This window comes from Mercenaria mercenaria, chromosome 12 (assembly GCF_021730395.1).
Source record: "Mercenaria mercenaria strain notata chromosome 12, MADL_Memer_1, whole genome shotgun sequence".
NCBI classification, from domain to species: Eukaryota; Metazoa; Mollusca; class Bivalvia; order Venerida; family Veneridae; genus Mercenaria; species Mercenaria mercenaria.
Genome location: NC_069372.1, coordinates 36,708,385 through 36,730,414, shown reverse-complemented (window position 1 = coordinate 36,730,414; position 22,030 = coordinate 36,708,385). Strand labels below are relative to the sequence as shown.

The window sequence follows — 22,030 nt, the reverse complement described above, 5'->3', positions numbered from 1 at the left end:
TTAAGGAATCATCCAACAGTCGTTTCTTCTTCCTTGATCAAACCGGTCTATATATCAAATAGTACCCGGTCTTGTTTTTGTACTGACTCTTAGCTTTGTAGGAACATAGTCCTATTTATTCGTAATATATACATTTTATGTTGTGGAAGATTTTTCTTCACCTCAAATCTTAACTACTGTTGACCACTCAGAAACGTAACTGGGCTGAAATGACGGAATAAACGCTCTAATCAACGCGGTTGGGGTCCGGAGATACGGTAATGAGTGTGTGTAGATACCTGCCTAATGAACTTAAAGAGGGTTTATGCATTGTAATTGTACAACTATTATGTTTGATGTATTCTTACCTCGCAATTTTTTTCTTGGTCTCTCTCGTGCAGTACAAATTGATGTTGACATATATCTGTGTGACTTGTGCACACTTGCGACTTGCATCAGCAGAGGAATGCGTCATTAAATGACACCTCTGTAAGTTACAGGAAGAAATGAAAACAAATCTGGAAGTAATTAAGGACATAGTTACAAGTTGGAGGGTTGTTTCAAAAGTTCTATGTATTATTACTCACAGGTAGTGTAGTGGAAATAATGCCAATATTGCACAAATATACAACTTGATTTATTTTGATAAAAATCTTATGTAATGTTAATCGAACATTTTAGAATATTCTTATCAAACATCTAGCTGACTTTTGTCCAGCTAGTATGTATATAAATGAAGATGTTATTAGGACCAGTTCATAAAACGAAAACATTTTAGTAACAATTTATGCTGAGTCTGAATATCTAGACTTCGAATTTGTGTTCTTTGTCAATTTAGGACATGTTGCAATACTTTGCATATTTCAAGTGTGCCCCAGTTTTGACGTTGGAAATGTTTGATTTCATGTCCGTGATTACTGGCCGATTTGAAACGGAATAGTATTTTTTTGGGTGAAATTTATTTTACCAGTAGAGCATTTTATAGAAGACACACTGCTGGACTGTACGTAAAGGACGTTGACAAGATTTGATGGTCAACAGTTAAAGTTCTTGCTATTCTATGATAGGTTTTAGATAGTTATTTCATCCTGGATAGGTGTCGTCTAAAGATTAAATGTTAGGAATAGTCCGCAGCTCAAGATATTACAATGTGAACAAATGGAAATGGGGTTTCTTCTGGCTATGAGTCGCGAAAACACGTGACAAGCCATCCATTTAAGATTCTGACCATCAAACAATTGTGTGAAGTAAAAATGAATAGCATTAAAAAAGTAAGTGGACTATGACGTTAAAGCAATGATCAGGTGTTATTCCAGCCTGACATACTTAGGCCTGAATAACAAAATCATGCTTAAATTGCATACCCAGCCGCCAAAGTAACTAATAATCTGCCAGTAAATATATCTATATTTGATCTACAATAGTTAAAGGATTTTAATTTGTTGTCCACAGTTCCACTGTTACATCCCTGTAAAGATTATGTATAACTTTTTCAAAAACCCTTGTATTGATGGAAGAATTTTTGCATAACAGTGTTCTGTATTAAATATTAGGGATCAGTGTTTTTTGGAAAGAAAAAGAAACAGAGTAATATAATTCTTATTGAAATACAGTATTCTAACCGAAAAGACATGTGAGAAAACGTTTGCAGACAATGGAATTAAGAAATATAGCACATTGCAGTTATTTTGAACTAACAAAAACGGATGCAGAAAGTGGAATTAATTAAGGAATATCGTAATAGCATATTTTAATTGGTCTGACAAATATATCATTGAAAATTGAAAAAATAATATTTGTGAGTTCTTTGAAAGTGACTATATTTACTGTTAAATTGTTATAACAGTGAAACAGAAATTTAAGACAAAAGTTGTAAAAAAAAAGTTGTTTGCTTTAAGAACCCTGCGCTTAAAATTAATACATACGTGCTTTAAATTGGTGTTTGGCAACGTGAATGTTCAGGGAGAAAAAATGTTCTGTATTCCCTGTTATTCAGACGCAACAGAGCAGATACAAGCATGGAAGAAAGATAAATATATTCATAAACATGAACACCTGTGATTAATGATTAGAGAGTATACGGTAGTGCGCTGAGTTTTCCAGATCTATGTTTTAGATACAGACACCCGTGAAACATTTTCCCCCCAGTTCGAACTGATATGTGAATGAGAAAGGATTTCTAAATGGATGACTCACAGATTATTAGTGAAAAAGTTTCGAAAGCAAGGTGGGTGAAGTACACTTTTTATCAAACTTGATTATTTTCCTATCAATACATGATCGAAACTGTTTTCTTTTTCTTTGAAGTAGTAGAAAACATCATACGGAATGTACCTTGTTTCAGGTGTAACTATTAGGATAGGTTAGAACTTAACGGGAAAGACAGATATAATGAGGAATATTGTTCTGACATGCTTGTTTAACGTGAAACAGATTTGTTCATTCAGTCTTACTATATATCAAGTATATATTGTCTATGTTAACCTTACAAAGTTCGTTACAATGGGTGTTTCCGTCGCTATTCTTATTGTGTTGGTTTTTTTGCCTCTGAGAAATGTTTCGTTGTCTTAAAAGTGTGAACTTACCCATGAAATGCTTCTGTTTATATTTTGAAAATACATCCTTCATCATGATTCTTTAATTTAGTGTGCCTCAAACATGAAACGCAGTTTGTTCTAGGTCTAATCTATGTTCACGAGATTTCACGAATTTTAATCTGTTTATAGATTGTTTGTTATCTGGGAAACGTCAGATGATTCGCTGTCGGTGGGGGTATCAAGTGCTGTTTTTTTTTCTTTAATTTGATACTCGAGTACAGCTAGAATTTCTTTAAATTGCTTCTCGAGTACAGCTGAAAGAAAAACTATTAAAAAGGGCATTTAAACATTATAAAAACTCGATATTTTGCATCTTAAAGCTAACACATTACACATGCAGTTTATCATGGTTTGATAATTTGGTTGTATCATAGGTCTCCTAAGAAATAATACAGAGCATAAAATGCCAAATGAATAAGGTACATAATTATATAGTTCGATCCTTGTGTTCGTCTCGTACATGTATACATCTCGGCCATGACGGTTTATTGGATTTACATTTCGAAAAATCCTTTTTACTGCATTTTTTAACAATACATGTACTACATATCTAAACTTCCACTATTTACAATTAAACTTTACGTGTGTAATTTTCTTTTTCTTTATAGCCAGACGCCATTATTTAACAGGCTCGGAACAAAAAACGCAGACGACATTATTGTTCCTAAAATATAACACAAAATACACTCATGCAGCGTTTTTATTTGCCAAATTCTCTTGGAACGCCTGAAAAAAAAAATATATACACAAATCAGATATTGATTGAGGGCATGAGAATGTGAGAATAAGATAACATCTAATTACAGGCATACAAGAAAAACATGAACAGCTATAATAGATAGGGCGTGCACTTAGGCCTCCTATGGTTCAACACACAGCTGAAATATGCTGAAACTTTTTCTCACCACATCACAAGTTCCGTTAACTGTTTCAGGTTAGTGTCCACCAATTAACTGTATAATAATTCCCGTTACTTTACATTCTCGTCTTGATGTTAAATGATACGAAACATTTATTAAGGACTGTATCAACCATTTAAAAGTTATACCGTTTGGTAAACGTTTCGCACAATTCGCTTGTTGTTGTTATTTTACATAATTAAAGTGAAAAACATGTGGTTACGTTATGTTGAATTTAAAATGCTATAATAATAGCATCTTTTCAACCATTTTAATACCTCAGTTAAAAAAAGGTACTTCAACTAAAAGACATTTACTTAAAAATGATACCGAAATAACGAACTAGTGAAGAAATTGCGTTGTTCCAGTTATGTTGTTCTCACAATGAATCATTTGTTTTGTAAATAATGACATTCCAAATTCTGTTTTGCAATTTCTCATAAATTTTCTACCAAGTGCCAACTATTTTGTCAAGTATAACCTAGTCTAATATTTAAGTACAGAAAATATCAGAAGGTGTGTCACAAAGCAGTATATTGCATAAGTTCCCGATATGACAGGTCTGAGATGTTTTGGCCGATTTTCATGGCTGTTGGTACATAGAGAGGTAAACAGTGTCACATGTCATTAGTTAACATATTAGAGGTAAAAATTACTGGAATATTCTCAATTATATGAGGCTTATCAGCAAAAAGCTTGTGAATCACCTATATAGTACACATCTGCCAAAACCCTCATTGCAAAGTCTTTAATGTCACTATTTGAAATATGTTAGTAGGTATATTGTGTAAACAACATATTTTTGTCGTGTTGTGGGCGAATGGTAGGAAAGAAAAGCACATATATTCTAGTACACTTCCTGGTGGATTCAGATAGTGTAGATGTCAGTTATGTAATGGTGCTGGTTGTGGTGATAGTTTGAAGGACTTTTACCAGGAACCTTATTGAGTTATAGATATAAGTGGAAATTCTGGAGAATTTTATAAATATGATGATGGATTTGCTTGAAACTTTAGAAGAATCGTAAGACCCTGCTGTTTCTTTTTCTTTTTTGTGTGTTATTTTGGACATAACTTTCTTCAGTAAGTACAGTGTAATACTCTCTATATTCACTTCATGCAATGTAAGCAAATTGTACACTTTGTAAGTCTATGGGTGATTTTCCGTAATAAACAACGAGAGAAAAGGTGTTTTTTTTTAAATTTTGTAATATGCTGATAATGGCGTTAGCTAGTCATGGGAGATCAGTTTACTACAAGTTTTTCAGTGAATTACCGAAATATTAGGGTGAAATATATCTGGTATATCACAGTGAAAATATCAAATATATTTTTAAGTGCTAAAATCTATAAAATAGGTAAATTTAGTAAAAAAAAAATGAAATAAAAAGAAAATGTGTTTGCTTTGTAACATGAAAGATCAAAATATCTTTCACTCATGAACATCATATCTTTTATTTTCACTCCTGGGTAAGCCACTCGTGAAAATATTGCATCTGGTGTTCATCCGTCATAGACATTTCAATCTTATACTGAAGCAAACAAATATTCTCTATGTATTGCAGCTTTTTTGCGGTCTTTGTTTCCAAAGATATTTTATAGATTTGATTAACCAGTAGAACTGCAGAGGTGACGTTTGGCGGCAATTAAATGTCGGTCCGTACTTGGACCCAGTGTTATCATTTCTGGCCACGTTGTAGCTGTGCATTTCATTGCCTTTCATGAACAGACTCAATCAAAACCGAATCTGCTTAAATTTGGTTTGCTTATTTGCAGTCTATGCTTTCAATGATCTGTTTGTATATTCGAAAACACATTATAAAGCTTGTAAATAATAGTTTTCAGAATAGATTCCTTCTTTGTGTTCTGATAATTTGTTTTCAGTTAAGTAAGAAAAAGTGCACGCACAGGTGTTTCCGTAATTATTGCCAGCGTAATGACCAATTACCGACCACTGACCTATTATCGGATAAACTATTCCCACAAGCAATTGCGTTTCGTCTGATATCTGTTAGATATTAATTCAGATAAGATCTTCATATTGGATTTCGCCAAGAATATTTGTGGTTATTGTTTGTTTTGCAAAAAAAAAGATGATAATATTCAGTACTTGAGATATATTTTGCAGCGTTTTTTGTTCTATATGAACTGAAATAACATTAGCAGACTGGAGGACTTACGACATTGAATAACAATAACAAAAGATCTAGTTATAATAAACATTCTTCATTTAAAATGAATTTATTAATTGTTGATTAATTTTTATCAGTAATTCATAATTGTGAATACGGTACAATTTTACGGTACACACCTATAGATCGAGGTGACACTGTAGTCCATATTTCGTATTTGCTGGCAATTCTCTACAGGAAACGCTTACTTATTTCTACAGAAAAGATGCAAATTGATATAAATGATGCAGCCTGCAGACTACAGATTAACGGCTGATTACATAAGCATTGTCTATTCATATTACTCATATTGTGTAGCTATTCTCATAAATATTCATGTTGCTTAGTAAAAATGTAAACTATAACCATGTTTACGTACCACTTCGCTTTTTGTACGATGAAACTTTATATATATATATATATATATATATATATATATATATATATATATATATATATATATATTAGGACCATAAGTGCTTTAGTGACTTAAAATTTCCAAAGAACTAATTGTTAAAGCGATATGGGTGTTGCATACTGCAGTAGTCCTTTACCTCTCAACCAAACCGAGTCTGTTATTATTTTACGCGCTTGTTTTCTCTGCTTCCAAAAGGGTCTGCTGTTAGATTTTATAAACATAGAAAAAATAGAGAAAGAATTGCAGGATTTGAAGGCATGCTTTTAAAACGAGATACTTGAACCTTGATAAAAATGAAGCTTACATTTGTACGCCAAATGCAAAACAATAAACAGCTAATGTGCAAAAAAGGCAATTACTTCGTGAAAACATGCGCCCCCAATTCCAACATACATGTCTTTTCCATATTAACCGTATCGCAGTTAAACAAATCAATGTATAATAAAATATCGCGTATCTTAAAAATTCATTTGAAGTTAAGCAGCAAATAATCCAACAGTCGAAACAACTTTGTATTTTTTCCATGATTTTTATGGAATCTTTTTGTAGATCAGTTTCAAAATTATCTTTGAAAACCTTCGTGCAGAGGTACGAATGACGTCATTGGGTTATAATAAGTTATAGAGAGAAACGATAGATATAACTTTTGGGAGGCTTATCAACACAGATTTCTGACTGAACCAAAAAACCAGGTTTTATTTATAACATTTTTATGTACCGTAGTTTCTGTAAAAACGAAAAGTCGAAAATTGAAATTAAATGCGTAAATTTAATGTATATGAAATAGTGTTCTTCGCGGCTTTAGGGGCAAAACAAGAAGCAGTTCAAGCTCATGAGTATCTTAAATATATTATTGATTATTCAGACGTTTTGTAGCATTTCTGTTGATTATGAGGTCCTGACAGGTCATTCCAGAGCTCGGATTTGAACGCCCATTGGCCGTGACCTTGCTTTCTCCTGTAAAGACACCGAAGTTGTTGACTCTTGGTAGTGATTCCTGTATTTTTAACAGGTATGCACAATTGTCTCCATGCAAACGAACAAGACGGCAGTCATAATGGTTGTCAATTAAATCATACTGATAAATCAGCTCAGGATTCTTTATACGTATTTCGTCAAAATATTTTGAACATTATTTGGAGACCAGTCCCAGAATGCTAAATTGCCATTGGTTATTTTCAAAAATGCGCTTTGAAACAGTCAGTCAAATGCCAGATATTCGAGACTGGTCGATCCGAAAGTAAACATTTTAAACTTATGCAAAGATAGTTATTTTCTGTGTTAGAAGATATATGTACATGTTCAACAGCTGATTAATATTTACCATTATATTGCATCTAGTTACACATGGAAATTTTTTTTTATTGCAGTCAGATTGCTGTTTGTAGCCCTTAGTTATGAGCTAATAAGTACATTTTGGCACAACGAAATTAGTACAAATATATATATACAGACAAATATTTGTTTACAGGTAAAGTATATGAATGTATGTAGAGACACAACAAAATAAATGGAATATTTTTACAATGAAATCATAGCTAAACGTCTACATTTTTAAATGGGGCAAGTATTCATATAAAAACAATAGTCTGCATGCATTGTTCACATGTATTTTCTATTCTGCATGGTGTAGAGTAGGTATTGAATAGGTACCATGTGCACAGTAAGGTTTATTATTCTGGCATAAATATTCCATCCAAAACATATACAGTTATGCGTTCTAAGAATAGAAATTCCTGAGGCAAATGCTAGGTATATTCTCCACGGAATACCGGTAGACTACAAGCCATTTATCTCTGATTCCAAAGGAGATTTGTTTCCTAGATTAAAATCGACACATCAAACGCTACAGGGTTCATGATATACGCATTTGAAATTCAACATTTATAATTTTCAGATAGGGATGAAATGTAAGTCTTTGGCATTGAGTAATGGTATATCGAAAATACAGGGAATTCAGTAAGTTTATATTAAATGTAGATTTAATCGCCATTGAACTGGAGCAGGATGTGTAATTTCGAATGCTGAAAACCAATCTTACCCCGAAATTAGTCAATTTTAGGGGTATTTTACAGCTCCTTTGGATTCTATAGGTTGCATTGTTTAAGGTCATGAGCTCGTGTTTGGAATTTCGAAATCTAGGGCATTGTCATTTATGCTAATTTTAGAAGAACATATGATAAATGTACTTGAAAAAACCTATTTCTTATGTTTAAAACTCATAATTATTTTACATTATAATCGATATGATTGTTCATTCTTATTCAGTAAACAGGAACTACGCATCCATGCACGAACACATCCGCTCTATATATCCCAGCATATGTTTATCATGAAAATCTGTTTTTCTATTTTAGGTTTCGGAGACGACAGGAAAGAGAACGCTACCATACAACTTCCATCGACCACAACACCATAAACGAGATCAAGTCCTCGATGACGGCATCTACCGGAAGTGGTAAACTTGCGCAGGAAATCCATGATGAATTCCTCACATGCAAAATCTGTTTGGAGGGGTACAAAAATCCAAAATGTTTGGATTGCCTCCATACTTTCTGCGAGGGCTGTATCGACAATCACGTGATGTCAGAATGTACCTACAAGAAATACAGCGACTATCGAGAATTTACTTGCCCACTGTGCCGGAAACGAACGCAACTGCCGATAGGGGGCGTTAAGAAACTTCCGGATAATTTTCTTGTCTCAAATCTTTCGGAACTCGTTGTACGACAACGGCCGTCAAAGTTTCCATTTTGCGACATCTGTAAACTGGTAAACCGGAAACACCGCGAGGCGGCGTCAAAATGTCTAGATTGTAACAAGCTGCTGTGTAAAACTTGCGTTGACCTTCACAAGGAGACGAAGGTCACCAAGAATCACAGCATTTTCGATTGCGAGATTGAGAAAGACATAGAATGTAAAGAGCATAAAGAAGAAGCTGTAAGATTTTATTGTGAGCCGTGTGAAACATGCATATGTGTACTGTGTACATTTAACGAACACAAAGACCACGAGATAACATCTTTCACAGATGCTGTTGTAAAATACAAAGAGAATATTCAATCGCTTTTGGATAACTGTAAATCTAAGATAGACCTATATGACACCCAATTAGGCACGCTTGGCAAATGCGAATCCCTCATAAAAGCTGCAGAACAACAAATAAGAGATACTGCCATTCAGTTCATTGCGGATGTTAGATCTAGAGAAAAGGAACTAATTGATGATTTACACCAACTCTATGGCGCGGAATTAATGAAGCATGTTGATCAGAGAAATGAATTACAAGTTAATCTTGATGCTGTAAAAAGCACCTGCAGTCTTACCGAGCTAGTTCTCAAAGGTAAAGATATAGAACTTCTGCTGTTAAAGAAACAAGTTCAAGAAAAACTCACAGCACTAAATGACATTGAACTGAACTCTTTACCTGAAACAGTGGGTAAACAGGTTTGTTTTATCCCCGGAAACTTGGATCTTGGCTCACTAGAAGATGCCGGGACACCACGACAGAGTATGAATCGACAATTATCTATGCCAGGTACCATGCGGAAAGGGGGAATGAGGTCCGCTTGCGTTCAAACTGAAAAAGAGGAACCAGCGCCGAAAACAAGGCAAATTGATGAACAAACTCAAACCGAGGCTGAGGAAAGAGAAAAAGATGAGGTTTCGGATGAGTCCGACAATGTATTTTCGAACGTTGATGACAAATCTACGGAAACGGAATTGATTGAAACCAGCGAAAAGGGTGTGAATACACGTTCGAGAAGTCTTGTCCACTCCGTACAATCTAACAGTTCCCAGGACAATCCGTCTGAGGGGCAAAACGGCTTCCAGGATGCCCCTTCATCACCTGTTGGTCAGCGTCGACATCGACGCAGACGAGAACGTTCGAGACAAGAGGTATCAACGCCAATGACAGCTACTATTACTAACGTTGAGCCTCAAGCACCGGCAGTCAGCAGGGCCCCTGCGCTTTCCTATAGTAGTAGCATCGATGATAACTATATGTCCCCGACGGACGGAGGTACAACGGTAACGCCAGGTCAATATAAGTCTTACAGTCAATTTGGTCCTCAAAGTGCAGACTTCTTTTGACATCTTTCAGTTGTCCCATTTTTCTTTCATGCACCTATATTGTGTATCATAATTAGTTAGATCCTACCCCACCACTATTGCCCATATACTATTTCCACACCCATAGTGTTTTTTCCTGTTCCTAGAACACATATCTATTACCCAGTGTGCTCTTTGGATTACAGTGATATTTGTTGTCATTCGTATTTGTTTTGTGTTCGTATTATTATCTGTTTTTCATCCAGAAAAGTAGAGTCTACGTCAAACAAGAGAGAGAGTTCAAACCACGTTTTGACAACATCCACGTCCACCGTCTTTCCACCGGTCAGCATTGCCCATAATGCATGATATATGTAAATGTATCCTAAACATCTTTCAAGTACGTAACATTTTGTGTTGTTTCCAAAACTCAAAAAAATAATTCTATGTATAAATTTTGGTCTTATTAATCCGTAACATGATTAATTGAGCACTTAGTTGAGACTATATTTACTACATGTATCTATTTTTAGACTATCGATCTGGTAAACTGTTGTGACCTTGGCTTTTGACCTTGTACCTAACCTCCGTCCTGGTGCTACTACTATTGCTTCTTGGACTTGTATCTACGCAATTAACTTGCCTTTGATGACATTAATATTGCTCTTGATGACGTAATTAAATGTGCTTCTTACGTCATAAATGGCCTGCTGACCAGTGCATACGTCATAGTATACGTCATGTTGCGTCTGATTTCTCATGTGCCTGTTACTAAAACTGCTTGATATGTGTGAATGGATTTTCTTTAGAATGTGACTGTATTTTTCGTAACACGACAGACAGAAAAGGGGCCATGGTAAAGATGGATTATACAAAATCGATTTGAATGAAAAAGCGATCTATGCCACATGCAAATCGGCTTAAAGGGAGGAGATTATACACACATGCATTCCGTATGTTCATTTCTACTATTAAGTGGAAACTTGTTGATTTGATTGGCTTTCTAAGAAAGTTCCGCTTGATTTTTAACAAAACTGTCTTTCGTTAGCCTATAATTTAATCGAATGAATTTTGTTTTACTTTTTGCAATGTTTTTGTACTGCTTTAAACTTTGCTTTATTTCAACGCACTTACACGAACTTAAGCTGACGTGGATTTGTATTTAATATCCTAAAAATGTTTTAGATTTATGTTTAGAACAACGGTTTTATTTGAACATATTTTTTTTTTTGCATCCTACTAGATCTATGACTTTACATCTAATAGTTTTTATTTCAGTTGGTTTGTAAATTTTAGGACTACGGTGGACAGATAGGTCAATGAAAGACATACATGTACTTTCGGTGAAAATATGAAAACATAAATCAATACTGTGTCTACATTTGATTTATTTGTTCACCAATGTTATTATCTAGATTCTATATCTATAAGGGTAGAATTGAATCTTAGAACCCGATGTATCTATGTAAGCATTTACTCTTTACTGTAATCAAATGCACGCAAAAACAAGGCATGAATTTTATTCGAAATATTTATAAACTATCTTATTTGAATAATCTCTTTTATCAGCGGCAGAATCAAAGATCTAGTTGCAGGTCTAATATATTCATTTTATTCGCTTCATAGATTTTATAACTCATATCATTTATATTTAACTTAATGTTTATATTACCTTCTTTAAGTAGATCTAGTTCATGTTACAATTTGTTTAGAATTCATGCACTAATTTCACTTCTTGTAACAATAATTTACAATGTGGCAAATAACATCCAAATTTTTGAAAAGAACACATTTCCTTCTCAAGTAATAGTCAGTCAGTTTCATTTTCTTATATACTAGAGGAAAAAATAGTTAGAAAACGTAGTCGCTGATTAAAGAGGTAATGTTTTTGTAATGAATCAAAATTTCTACTTCCAGTCAAAGTGCGTTCTTGAATAAACGCTCAAACAAACGGCAAGTAAGCAAGGAAAACGGAAATTTTAAGTATTGACCCTAAATATTTGTGAGAAGAACTTATTGATAAAAATGGTTACATAAGTTTTGGGACACACTGTATTTTCAATACATAACCTGGATATTTCAGAAAAGTCCGAGCCCCGATCAACGACCATCGCATACTTCAGCTTCGGTAGTGGACCAAGCTCCTCCTAGATACAGCAAAGGAACATATTCAATGTTGCGCATGCCCTGAGCACATGTCACGTGTCGTTTCAGAGAAGTGCGCATGCGCTCTGTGTATCGTGTGGCGCAATTAACCGTGAAAACTGAGCCAAAATAATACAAAATGATGGAAAATACTTTGAATATTTGAGAAATTTATATCAGTCAGACCTGTGACGCTGTCGCTCAGAAGGATTTGTTAAAATATATTGGTTTAGAACATAATACAGACTGATTAAGAACATAATGTTCACAGGTTCTACTGAACACTTCTGCATAGCTTATTGTTACCATTTATAAAAAGGGGGTCATTTACTTGAACAGAAATGTCTTATCTTGTAAATCTTTTGTTTCTTTGTGATATTTTACTATGCAAAATCGACCGACTAATTAATATTTGAAAAACTTACAACTCTGTTACAGAGTTTAGATCAACTGTAGGAGAATAAAATCTATAAGAAAAAAAAACACATTTCTAATTACACAAAACAGTGACTGACCCCTGCTTTCGGCGCTAAAAATTGAACATATGCCATTATATATTTTGTACCTTTTTCATCTTATTCAAACCAGCTTTGTTTGAATATAGGTCCCTTTACACAACAGATGTTTATTTTTAATTTCAGCATTGTTTCATCGCCGCTATTCTTCTAGTTCAGCTTGTATATACAGTTTTGTACTGCTTTAGACATTTATAATCGTTTGCTAGATTTCCATGTTCAGAACCTTTTTTAAAGGCCCATAATGGATTTGTGTCAAATGTGCATCACATATGCAATATCAAGATTGAATTGAACATATTTTGTACAATTACATTAGTCAACCTCTTTTGTCCAAGAGTAGTAGGCTTAGGTCTAAGGCGACTATTTATATATCTGATCATTAGATTTGGACAGTTTCATAGAATATATAATTAGTATACATATATATTAGTTACAAAATATTTACCTAATAATTCTGGTTAAAATAGTTTTCGTCAAAAGCATTATGGGACTTTATGGGTCGAAACCAAAATTCTTGCAAGGCCTCATTTTGTTCTGCCTATTTTAGTAGAATAGGAAAATCTAGCATTATGTGTTTCATTTCATTTTAGACATGTTCGTAATCACTTTTAGTCGAATACTGCTGTATTTGTCAGCCAGTGACTTAATGAAATATCAGATTTTCTTCTTGTGACAAAAATCATTTTTAAAAAAACTGATGTGTGTTTAAATACAAATCCATTCATTCAAGCTCTGCAGTTTCCTTTATTTTTGAATTTCATTTCGCATACCCCCTTCTTTTGACTTTTGCAGTGTTCTTTAACATCATTATAATCAGCATGGCTCCATTATATAAACAATGGCTGATATCTCTGCTTAGTTTCCACGGGAAATGTAAGTGTCATATTTAAACTATACTGGTCAAAACAGCTGCTAAGTAACAAGCCATTCTAATAAATGCAATATCGTAGGGATAACACATGTTTTTTTTTCGTGTTATGACATCTGCAGAATCCTGAGGGATTGGTTTGTGCCCAAGTCCGGTAGGGCGAAGGTACCAACGTTTCCCGAGGGATTCCGAAGATGCTGTAATACGAAATGAACATGCGTTAACGCTCTTCTAGCATAAAACGCATAAGAAAGTAATAAACGAATAAATTATCTCTTAAAGTTTTTAAATTTCCATGAAACGCGCGGGAATGTCAGCGTTCTTTCACGTTGACGTCATTTCCTTTTGAATTATCCGTTGTGCGGCCATAATGCATTTACGCTTTGCAACGGAACGCGCATATATTAAAAGGTGTTTTAACAGCACGTGAGGGCGAGAATCTCTCTGTTAACACATATTTTCTCTCCTGTTAAAACACCCCCGGAAAGAGACAAGAACAGCAGTTTTTATGCTGTTCTTTATATTAAACGTTTATTGGTTCGAGCACTTAATGCTGGATGACGACCCCAAGTTCTCCTTCGAGCGTAACTTTAGTCACCTGGCTAGAACCACCAGGCAAGTTTGCAAGGTTTGTGGCTAACTGAAAAATGACCACAGAGTGCGGGTTGCAAGTTTTAAATGTCAGTAACCCAAATAAAATTTATTAGAATGACGGATTAGCTCATTTGATCAGTATATAATAACCTCAAAAGATGTAACGTCTTTCATTAATGTGTTTTATTTTAAAAAAATGCTCGATGGGAATCATTCTTTCAAATTCCTGAACGCTTGAAAACAGTACTTAAGCGCTTATTTTTCAGTAAATTATTTTTTGAATTGAACACATCATGTTAAATATTTCAAATGACACGGAACACCGGGTCCGAGACCAGTCTATGATTGCAGCCTTTCCATTGGTCAATTTCAAAACCGAGTTAGCAGGAAGACCAATAAGATGCCGGTGTTTTGAGAATGGTCTCGATACCTGTTACGTCAGCGCTTCGCAAAGATTGTGTACATTTCAAGTGTCTATTCGTTGCTCTATTTTTGTCTGTCGTCTTTTCCTAATGTCTACACGCTTCTATGAATATTAATAAGAGACGTCCAAGTTAATAAAACAAGAACTTATTAAGTTAATAAAACAAGAAAATGTATTGTTATTTTGATAAAAAGAATATGATATGTCAGCCTTTGTTTATGTGGTAGTATACAATGAAGATATACGCATTATCACGTGTTTTGTCTTACTGATTAAAACAAATGTTTTCTTCTCTTACGATTCAGTGTTAGGTCTGAAATCATGATTCTTCTGTTTTCCACCTGCCGTTCTTCAAGCATTCGTTTGTGGCCATTTTGAGATAACAGTCTGTCCTGTTAGAAACGTCATTTTGTTAAATCGAAGTTAAAGCATCTGTTATTATTGTTTATTCTATCTCTGAACTAAATATCACAAGCTGACAGCTCCCGTTTCAAAAATGTCAAACCGGATTTTAATGGTAGAGCGCAGGTACTTTGAACAGATCGTTTTTAATGTTCTATATGGGTTATATACTATAACAAAATTCTATGGAATATAGCCCAGACAGAACATTATAAATAGTATATTTCAAGTACGTGTGTGGTCGAGTTCCACCAGTTTTATAAGGCATACCTTCGTAAATGCATAAATTATGGTGTTTTCTGTCCGAAGCCAGTTTACCTATATTTTGGTCATTTAAAAAAAAATTCTTATTTTCAATTCATATTCTGGATATTTGGTTGTATGTCTCTCTCTTACTGAATCTTTTCACATTTTAATCCTGTTTTTAAATTTCTTAAATCTTGAAGAATTTTTGGAACAAATAGTGTTAAGTCTGGATTACATGTTCTTATTTTTATATAAGAATATTGCATGGGGTTGCAGTCTAATTTCCAAGTCTGAAATAGCTAGTTTGAGCCGCACCATGAGAAAACTAACATAGTGCATTTGCGACCAGCATGGATCCAGACCAGCCTGCGCATCCGCGCAGTCTGGTCAGGATCCATACTGTTCGCTTTCAAACCTTATTGCAATTAGAGAAACCGTTAGCGAATAGTATGGATCCTGACCAGACTGCGTGGATGCGCAGTTTGGTCTGGATTCATGCTGGTCGCAAATGCACTATGTTGGTTTTCCCATGGTGCGGCTTATTTGTAAGAAACGTATAAGCAACGTTAACTTCAACACAGTTTCTAATAAAACATCATTTTTTTGTAAATATTAACCACATGAGATAAGAACTATATTCGTGAACGTACCTATTTAGCGTAGTTGTTATATATGTTACATATCTGTATATTACAATATCAAAAACACGTGTGCAATATTTGTTTAACTTGTTAAAGCTATTTAAGATATTTATGTATATAACACATATTTGTGAGTTGTGCTATAAGAAATCAAGCTTAGCTGATGTATAAAGTTTAATGATGTGTGCTAATTAGATTCAACAGCCAAGTAAGAGGCCCGTATGTTTAGATTTTACGTGTGTGTCAAAACTTTGTGTTTAGAATGCACGTGTATCGAACAAATGTAGGCATACACGTGCATTCTAATTAAGACATACTATGTCTAAAGTTTTTCAGTCGAATACACTTGCATATCTTAATTTCATTTTTTTTTCAATTTCTATCTTTCGTTTTAAAACGTGTTACAGTAAATAGTTATAATATGACACGTGTTCGAGTCTTTTTATACACGTTATAGTGTGTGAATTCACAGCACGAGAGTACGAGCCTGTTTGTGTCAATATGCACGAAATGAAGTGGTGAAGTTTGTTTCAGTGTAAGGTCAAATACATCTTTGGTGTATGAGCACCAGATGGAAAAAGTTTTATATTAGTGGCTTGGCCACCAGCGAAAATGTAAGATTTTTTTATCACGAGTGAAAATGTAAAATCTGGTGTTCAGGAATGAAAATAGTTAGATCTTGCAGTTAAAAAACATTTTAGAAAAATATACAATGTAGTTTCAATGGTTTTGACCAAATTTTACCCATTTGACTCGTGCATTCTGTGAAACACGTGGTTTAGCTATTCTGTAACACGTTACTGATCATATTTTAGAAATTGTGTGTTTGGGATATGCAGATGGTGATTTGAAATAGCATACTGGAAGTACGTGAACATTATGTTTGTTTATATTTCCAACAGAAATGCGAATAAATGGTTGGTTATGCCATCTTCTGACGTTCATGTGAAATTTGGGATCTATTTCGATTGAACAATGTCACTGAGTATATATAAAGAAACGACTGTACAATGTCCGAACATACTTTTGCTTGTCAGAAAACACTATGAACATGTATAACCAGCGTTTTGAAGGAAAATGGTGTTTAACACTTACCATGCTGGGCACGATTGATTCTGCCTTTGCGACCAGTGCAGATCATGATCAGCCTGCACATCCGTAAAGTCCGATCATGACCTGCACTGTTCGCCATACAGTGAGTATCTTTTTGGTATGTACCCCTTTAACAGTGAATGGTACTGTCCAAATTGAAAGATGGACTAGTTCATTATTGAAATTTAGCAGGGGAAGAGTTAATATAATTGAAAAGCTAGAAAGATGAGGTATTTTCAATTTTGAATAATCTTAATATCAAAATTAAGTATTTTTGTTTGACAGCAGTGTCCCCTTTCCAACCAAGAAAGTTCGTATAAGTCAAGATAGGTCCCACAATACCAAATGATATCTTTAAGGAAAATGTGCAATAGTTGTGTTATGGTATAGCTTTTTTGTCAGTATACCTGTTAAAGTGTACATTAGATACATGTAAATCATCACAATAAAATGTTTTATCCATATGTTTTCAGAATTCTTGCTTATTTATTAACATAAATCAAAAATTTAATGTGAAATCATTTTATCGCTTTAATAGTACATTACAAATTATCTATCACTTGGAAACAAGACGGGTTTTTAATAGACTAGCTCCTAAACTATGATTATCTTCTTACTTTTTTTGTAATTTAATGTAGTGAACTGAGCCAGTCTATATCCTATGTCCAATATCGTAATAATTTAAACATCATTCTTCTAAGAGAATCTCTAGAATAGACTGGCTGTTGTCTCTTTGGAATGGAATTAGACAAAAAAGGAAAATACGTAGATTTTTTTTATTATAAATCTAGTGGCAAGTCTAGATTTAAACAGTTATAGGAGAAATTAGAAGAACTTGTCTTTTTCAATAAATTTATCAAATGATCCTGCTCATACTGCTGAATGGATAGTATTCTCGATAGTTTTATTTTCGCTAATATTTCCAATCAGTGCCACTCGTAAATTCAAAATATTCGTAAATATTCATGTACGTCTTGTCCTAAAACACAACCGCTCAAGGCTGCAAACCGCGAAATAGCTAAATAAAGTCTACGCGAAAATGATCAAGTCTGCAGTATTACATTTACATTTTAAGTATTTTTTACAAAACATCTTTTCCCACAGAATTCGATCAAATTAATTTTGTTGTATTTCTATCATTTTAGTTCACCTGTCTCGTAGTGACATGGTGAGCTTTTGTGATCGCCCTTCGTCCGTCGTCGTCCGTCTACAATTTCTTGTGAACATGATAGAGACCACATTTTGCAGCTGATTTTAATCAAACTTACACACAACTTGTATTGGCATAATATCTCGGTTCCTTTCTAAAATTGGCCAGATCCCGTCATGGGTTCCAGAGTTATGGCCTCTTAAAGGGCCATAATTAGCTATTTTGGCTTCCTTTATGGTTTGATTTGATACAATATTGTCTTCCAGGGCTTCAAAATTGTAAACATCCACTACAACAGTTGGTTGTACAGATATCGTTAACAACATTGCGATGTGTTAATTGACAATAAAATCAAACAGACAAATGTTCGTATCACGTGAACAACGGACATATTTCCTTATACCAATCGATAGTGAAGCTTTATGAAGTTGGAGTAAAACATAATTTGTAAGGACAGTTTTTGTAAGTATTTCTTTAATTACTGAGCATAAAAAATGGGAGGTATTAACGAAAACATAGTATCTCGGCATTATCTTATCGCGACAGTGTAAAATCACAGGCACGAGTATCGGACCAGGGACAAAAAATATGACCAGACTGATAAAACCCCTGTTTTCATCCTAAATGTGTTATGTAGTGAAATATGAGCCCCCTTCGAACCTCCGCGCAGGGATATTGTCAAACAGTCATACTACTGTACCGGTAAGGGGAAGTAACACTGTGTTTGAGTTCGGTTTCTTTCATGGATATCTCCCCCTTATAACAAACTGTGCGTATTTTTGTGGCTTTTTAAAGAGAGGTTGAATCAGTAGAAAAAAAAAATAAAATGATATCATAACATCATGTGATTATGTTGAAATTTTGATATGTTATTTACAATATATTATTCTAAAAATGCTTGAATAATTTCAAGAATGTAACACAGTAGTATGAAAAAGATTGACAAAGATATTAAAGGGCGTTCGTTAAGTGTATCACTATTCTTTGCGATCATAATGCATGATGAGGGGAAGGGGTTGGCAGTGATATATAGTTATACTGATACACTTTGATTTCTTTTCACTGGAAATCAACTTCGGGAACTTCACGCATCAATGCAGTCACTAGGTCGTCAGGTGTTAAGCAAAAGAAACTGAAAACTATGGTGGTCCGTTTAGGCCATCAAAATATGATATCACGATGCGAACATGTGTATCCTTACTAGACATAAAGCCGTTAAAACGGTCATTATGACCGCCATTAACAGACCCATAATGGCGCAGTGCGCCACATGCGCCAAAATCATAACGGCCCCGGGGAGACGTCTTGGAGCGACATCATTATGGCTGGTATAAGGGTGCAGAATCATTTTCAAATCGATTGTCAAATAACAATAGGATTGTTGACGAAAAAAGCAATACAAATCATGCTTAAAAATTTATGGAAAATATACAAAGGTCAATAAACGGCTGGTGTGTTCTTTCTAGCCATAAAAGCACACCTAGTTCATAACGGCCCTCTGACACCAGGTGACCCATTATGGCAAGAAGGCACAACCGTATATGAACCTCTTATTAACGTCGCATTATCGTGTTTCTCGCCGTCGAATGGCATTAGCGTGCTACCGCGTTTTTTGACCATCACTGCAATATCAATATCTCGTCTTCACATCGTGTATCCGCGTTTTCGAATCGTTTCATCACGCCATCGTGTCGTATCTTTGCGTCTTGATACCGTATCATTCGCACTGTCTCCGTTACAAGACAAAGGAGCGAAACAACGATGGCCGTTACAGAACACCTTAGAATATACATTTGAGTGCCCGCACTATAAAAACCCTGGAACCATAACTACTGAGCTGCAACAAAATATCTTTCTTTATTTTGACACTCTGTGTGTGAAATTTTTTGGCCCTAGAGTGTCGGAGGTGCATTTTGGCGTATATTTTGTACAAATTAGAGTGTTTCTTAGACCATATATATCATTACATTATACTTAGATTTCAGGCTCACGACTGGAATAAACTTGACAGCAATTGAACGTTGATTTATTATTGTTAATTAATAAACTATTTGATGGCTATTATTACTAAAACCCGGACCAACGTTCTGTAGAGCCTATTGTACATTTTCTACTTGACTTTTAGTATTTTTCTGTATTAACATGTACTGTAGAATTAAATATATGTTTTGCCGCTATTCTTAAACAATTCAATATATTTCAGTCCTGTATAAATGCTTAAACCCTCGAGTACATTTTGTATACGTTATAAATGGTTTTGAAATACATAACACAACAGCGATTACTGCAAATAAAAGACAGAGGAAAAACATGCGACATCAAGTTTCAACATATGAATGTGTTCCCAGTCAACGTCAAAGTATAATTAATCCAACGTCAATTTAGAAAAAATCTAGTTTTCTGCATTTCTCTGACGCAAACACGTTAATAACTTGGTCAACGTGGATGTTCATGTCCTTGTGTACATGGATGAGGGCTAACGACGACAGCCTGTCAGATGTCATTGTTGTTCGCAAATAGTTCTTTATGCGTTTCATTCCACTAAAAGATCTTTCACATGTGGCTGACGTCGGTGGCATGGTCAAAAGGACCCCGATGATGGTACAAATGCAAGGATACAAGTCCTTGCACGTCTGCTGAAGGGTATCTTGGAGTCTCGAAGGCTTCATGTCTGTCATGCCCCATCTGACTCTCCATCTAGCAATTTCCGACTTGAATGTCTCATATGTTTGAGGAAGGTCGGGGGCAAAGGCGGCATATATTGTCGGCAGCATATCATCCCGCAAGTCAGCCAGTTTTGAAGGCAGTAAGTTTTGCGCACAGTACCGATCTTCATTACCCAGGATGCGAGTTTCCATTTCCTGAACTAAATGGTCCAGGAACACATTATACAAAGTGACTCTGTAGTAATCAGACACTGTTTGGACATCAGGGTTAGCTCTGTTCTGCTGTCGACCAGCTATTCTCGGCATTAATGGTTGAATGTTAAATTCAGTGCTAACATCTACGGCCTTGTCGTATAGAGCGTCCCAAACATACTGATCAGCCCTTTCGTCGTTGCACAACTTAATAACAACGCGTGTTTCACTCACAGCGTGCAATAAATCGTTGTCCTGCTTTTGTAGGAGGTTGGTCAGGGGAACGGTGCTGCTCAGAATGTGTTCCGCCACAAACAGCGCTATGATAAACTCGAAGCGCAATATGGCCGCCAGATACTGCCCAGCCTTTTCGTCGCCATCTGCCTGCAACGTCTCCAGTGCGTGAACCACCACAGGGAACGCATTCTTGAACGTCTCAAGAGCGTCTGCCCGACTGGACCAACGTGTTTCACACAGAGTGCGGAGCTTAGTGCGCTGGTTCATTTCTTCTTGTGTGGCAACATCGCGCGACAGCTCATCCTGGAACGCTAATAACCGTTTAGCGGAATAATCAAACAGGAAGCTTATGTCCTGAACAGTTGACATCATGGTTCGGACACATGGAATGTTTGAACTATGTACCAAAGACAGGTTTAAACAATGGGATTTACAATGCACGTAATGTGCATGTGGCGAACGTTCACGTATTAGTGCTTGAAGTCCCCGAAATTTCCCAGACATGTTAGACGCACCGTCATAGCACTGAGCTCTGATCGATCATTTAAAATGTGTAAAAGAATGCGACCGGCCCGAACTTTACAATATGCGGCTCGCGTCGTTCGCACTCTTCCTTCGATAAAGACTATAAACCATTTCATATAATGTGTACCCAGATACCAAAAATGAAAAAACAAAACAAAAAAAAACAAAAAACAAAAAAACCCAACAGTCAAATGAAATTAAGAATCACTACCTG

The 22,030-nt window shown here is 35.1% G+C and overlaps 2 protein-coding genes across 10 annotated transcripts in view; one reads left to right on the top strand and one right to left on the bottom strand.

The window, feature by feature from the left end:
* Positions 1–12,744, top strand: part of LOC128547328 (E3 ubiquitin-protein ligase TRIM56-like) — a 39,157-nt gene extending 26,413 nt beyond the window's left edge. The window contains exons 1-3 of one of the 9 annotated variants that reach the window (XM_053519695.1): positions 2,040–2,206; positions 8,421–10,105; positions 12,200–12,744. In XM_053519695.1, coding sequence (XP_053375670.1) covers positions 2,163–2,206; positions 8,421–10,105; positions 12,200–12,267 — 1,797 coding nt within the window. In that variant the 5' untranslated portion in view covers positions 2,040–2,162 and the 3' untranslated portion in view covers positions 12,268–12,744. Of the gene's footprint in view, positions 1–2,039; positions 2,207–4,314; positions 4,499–7,951; positions 8,023–8,420; positions 11,070–12,033 lie in introns of those variants that run through there. The other 8 variants (XM_053519696.1, XM_053519693.1, XR_008366456.1 and 5 more) reach the window with 8 other exon arrangements.
* A 7,833-nt stretch (positions 12,745–20,577) lies between these two features.
* On the bottom strand, positions 20,578–21,795 carry LOC123546045 (52 kDa repressor of the inhibitor of the protein kinase-like). Its single transcript, XM_045332232.2, has one exon. It carries the CDS (start codon positions 21,793–21,795, stop codon positions 20,578–20,580), a length of 1,218 nt encoding a protein of 405 aa, XP_045188167.2.
* Between the last annotated feature and the right edge of the window lie 235 nt (positions 21,796–22,030).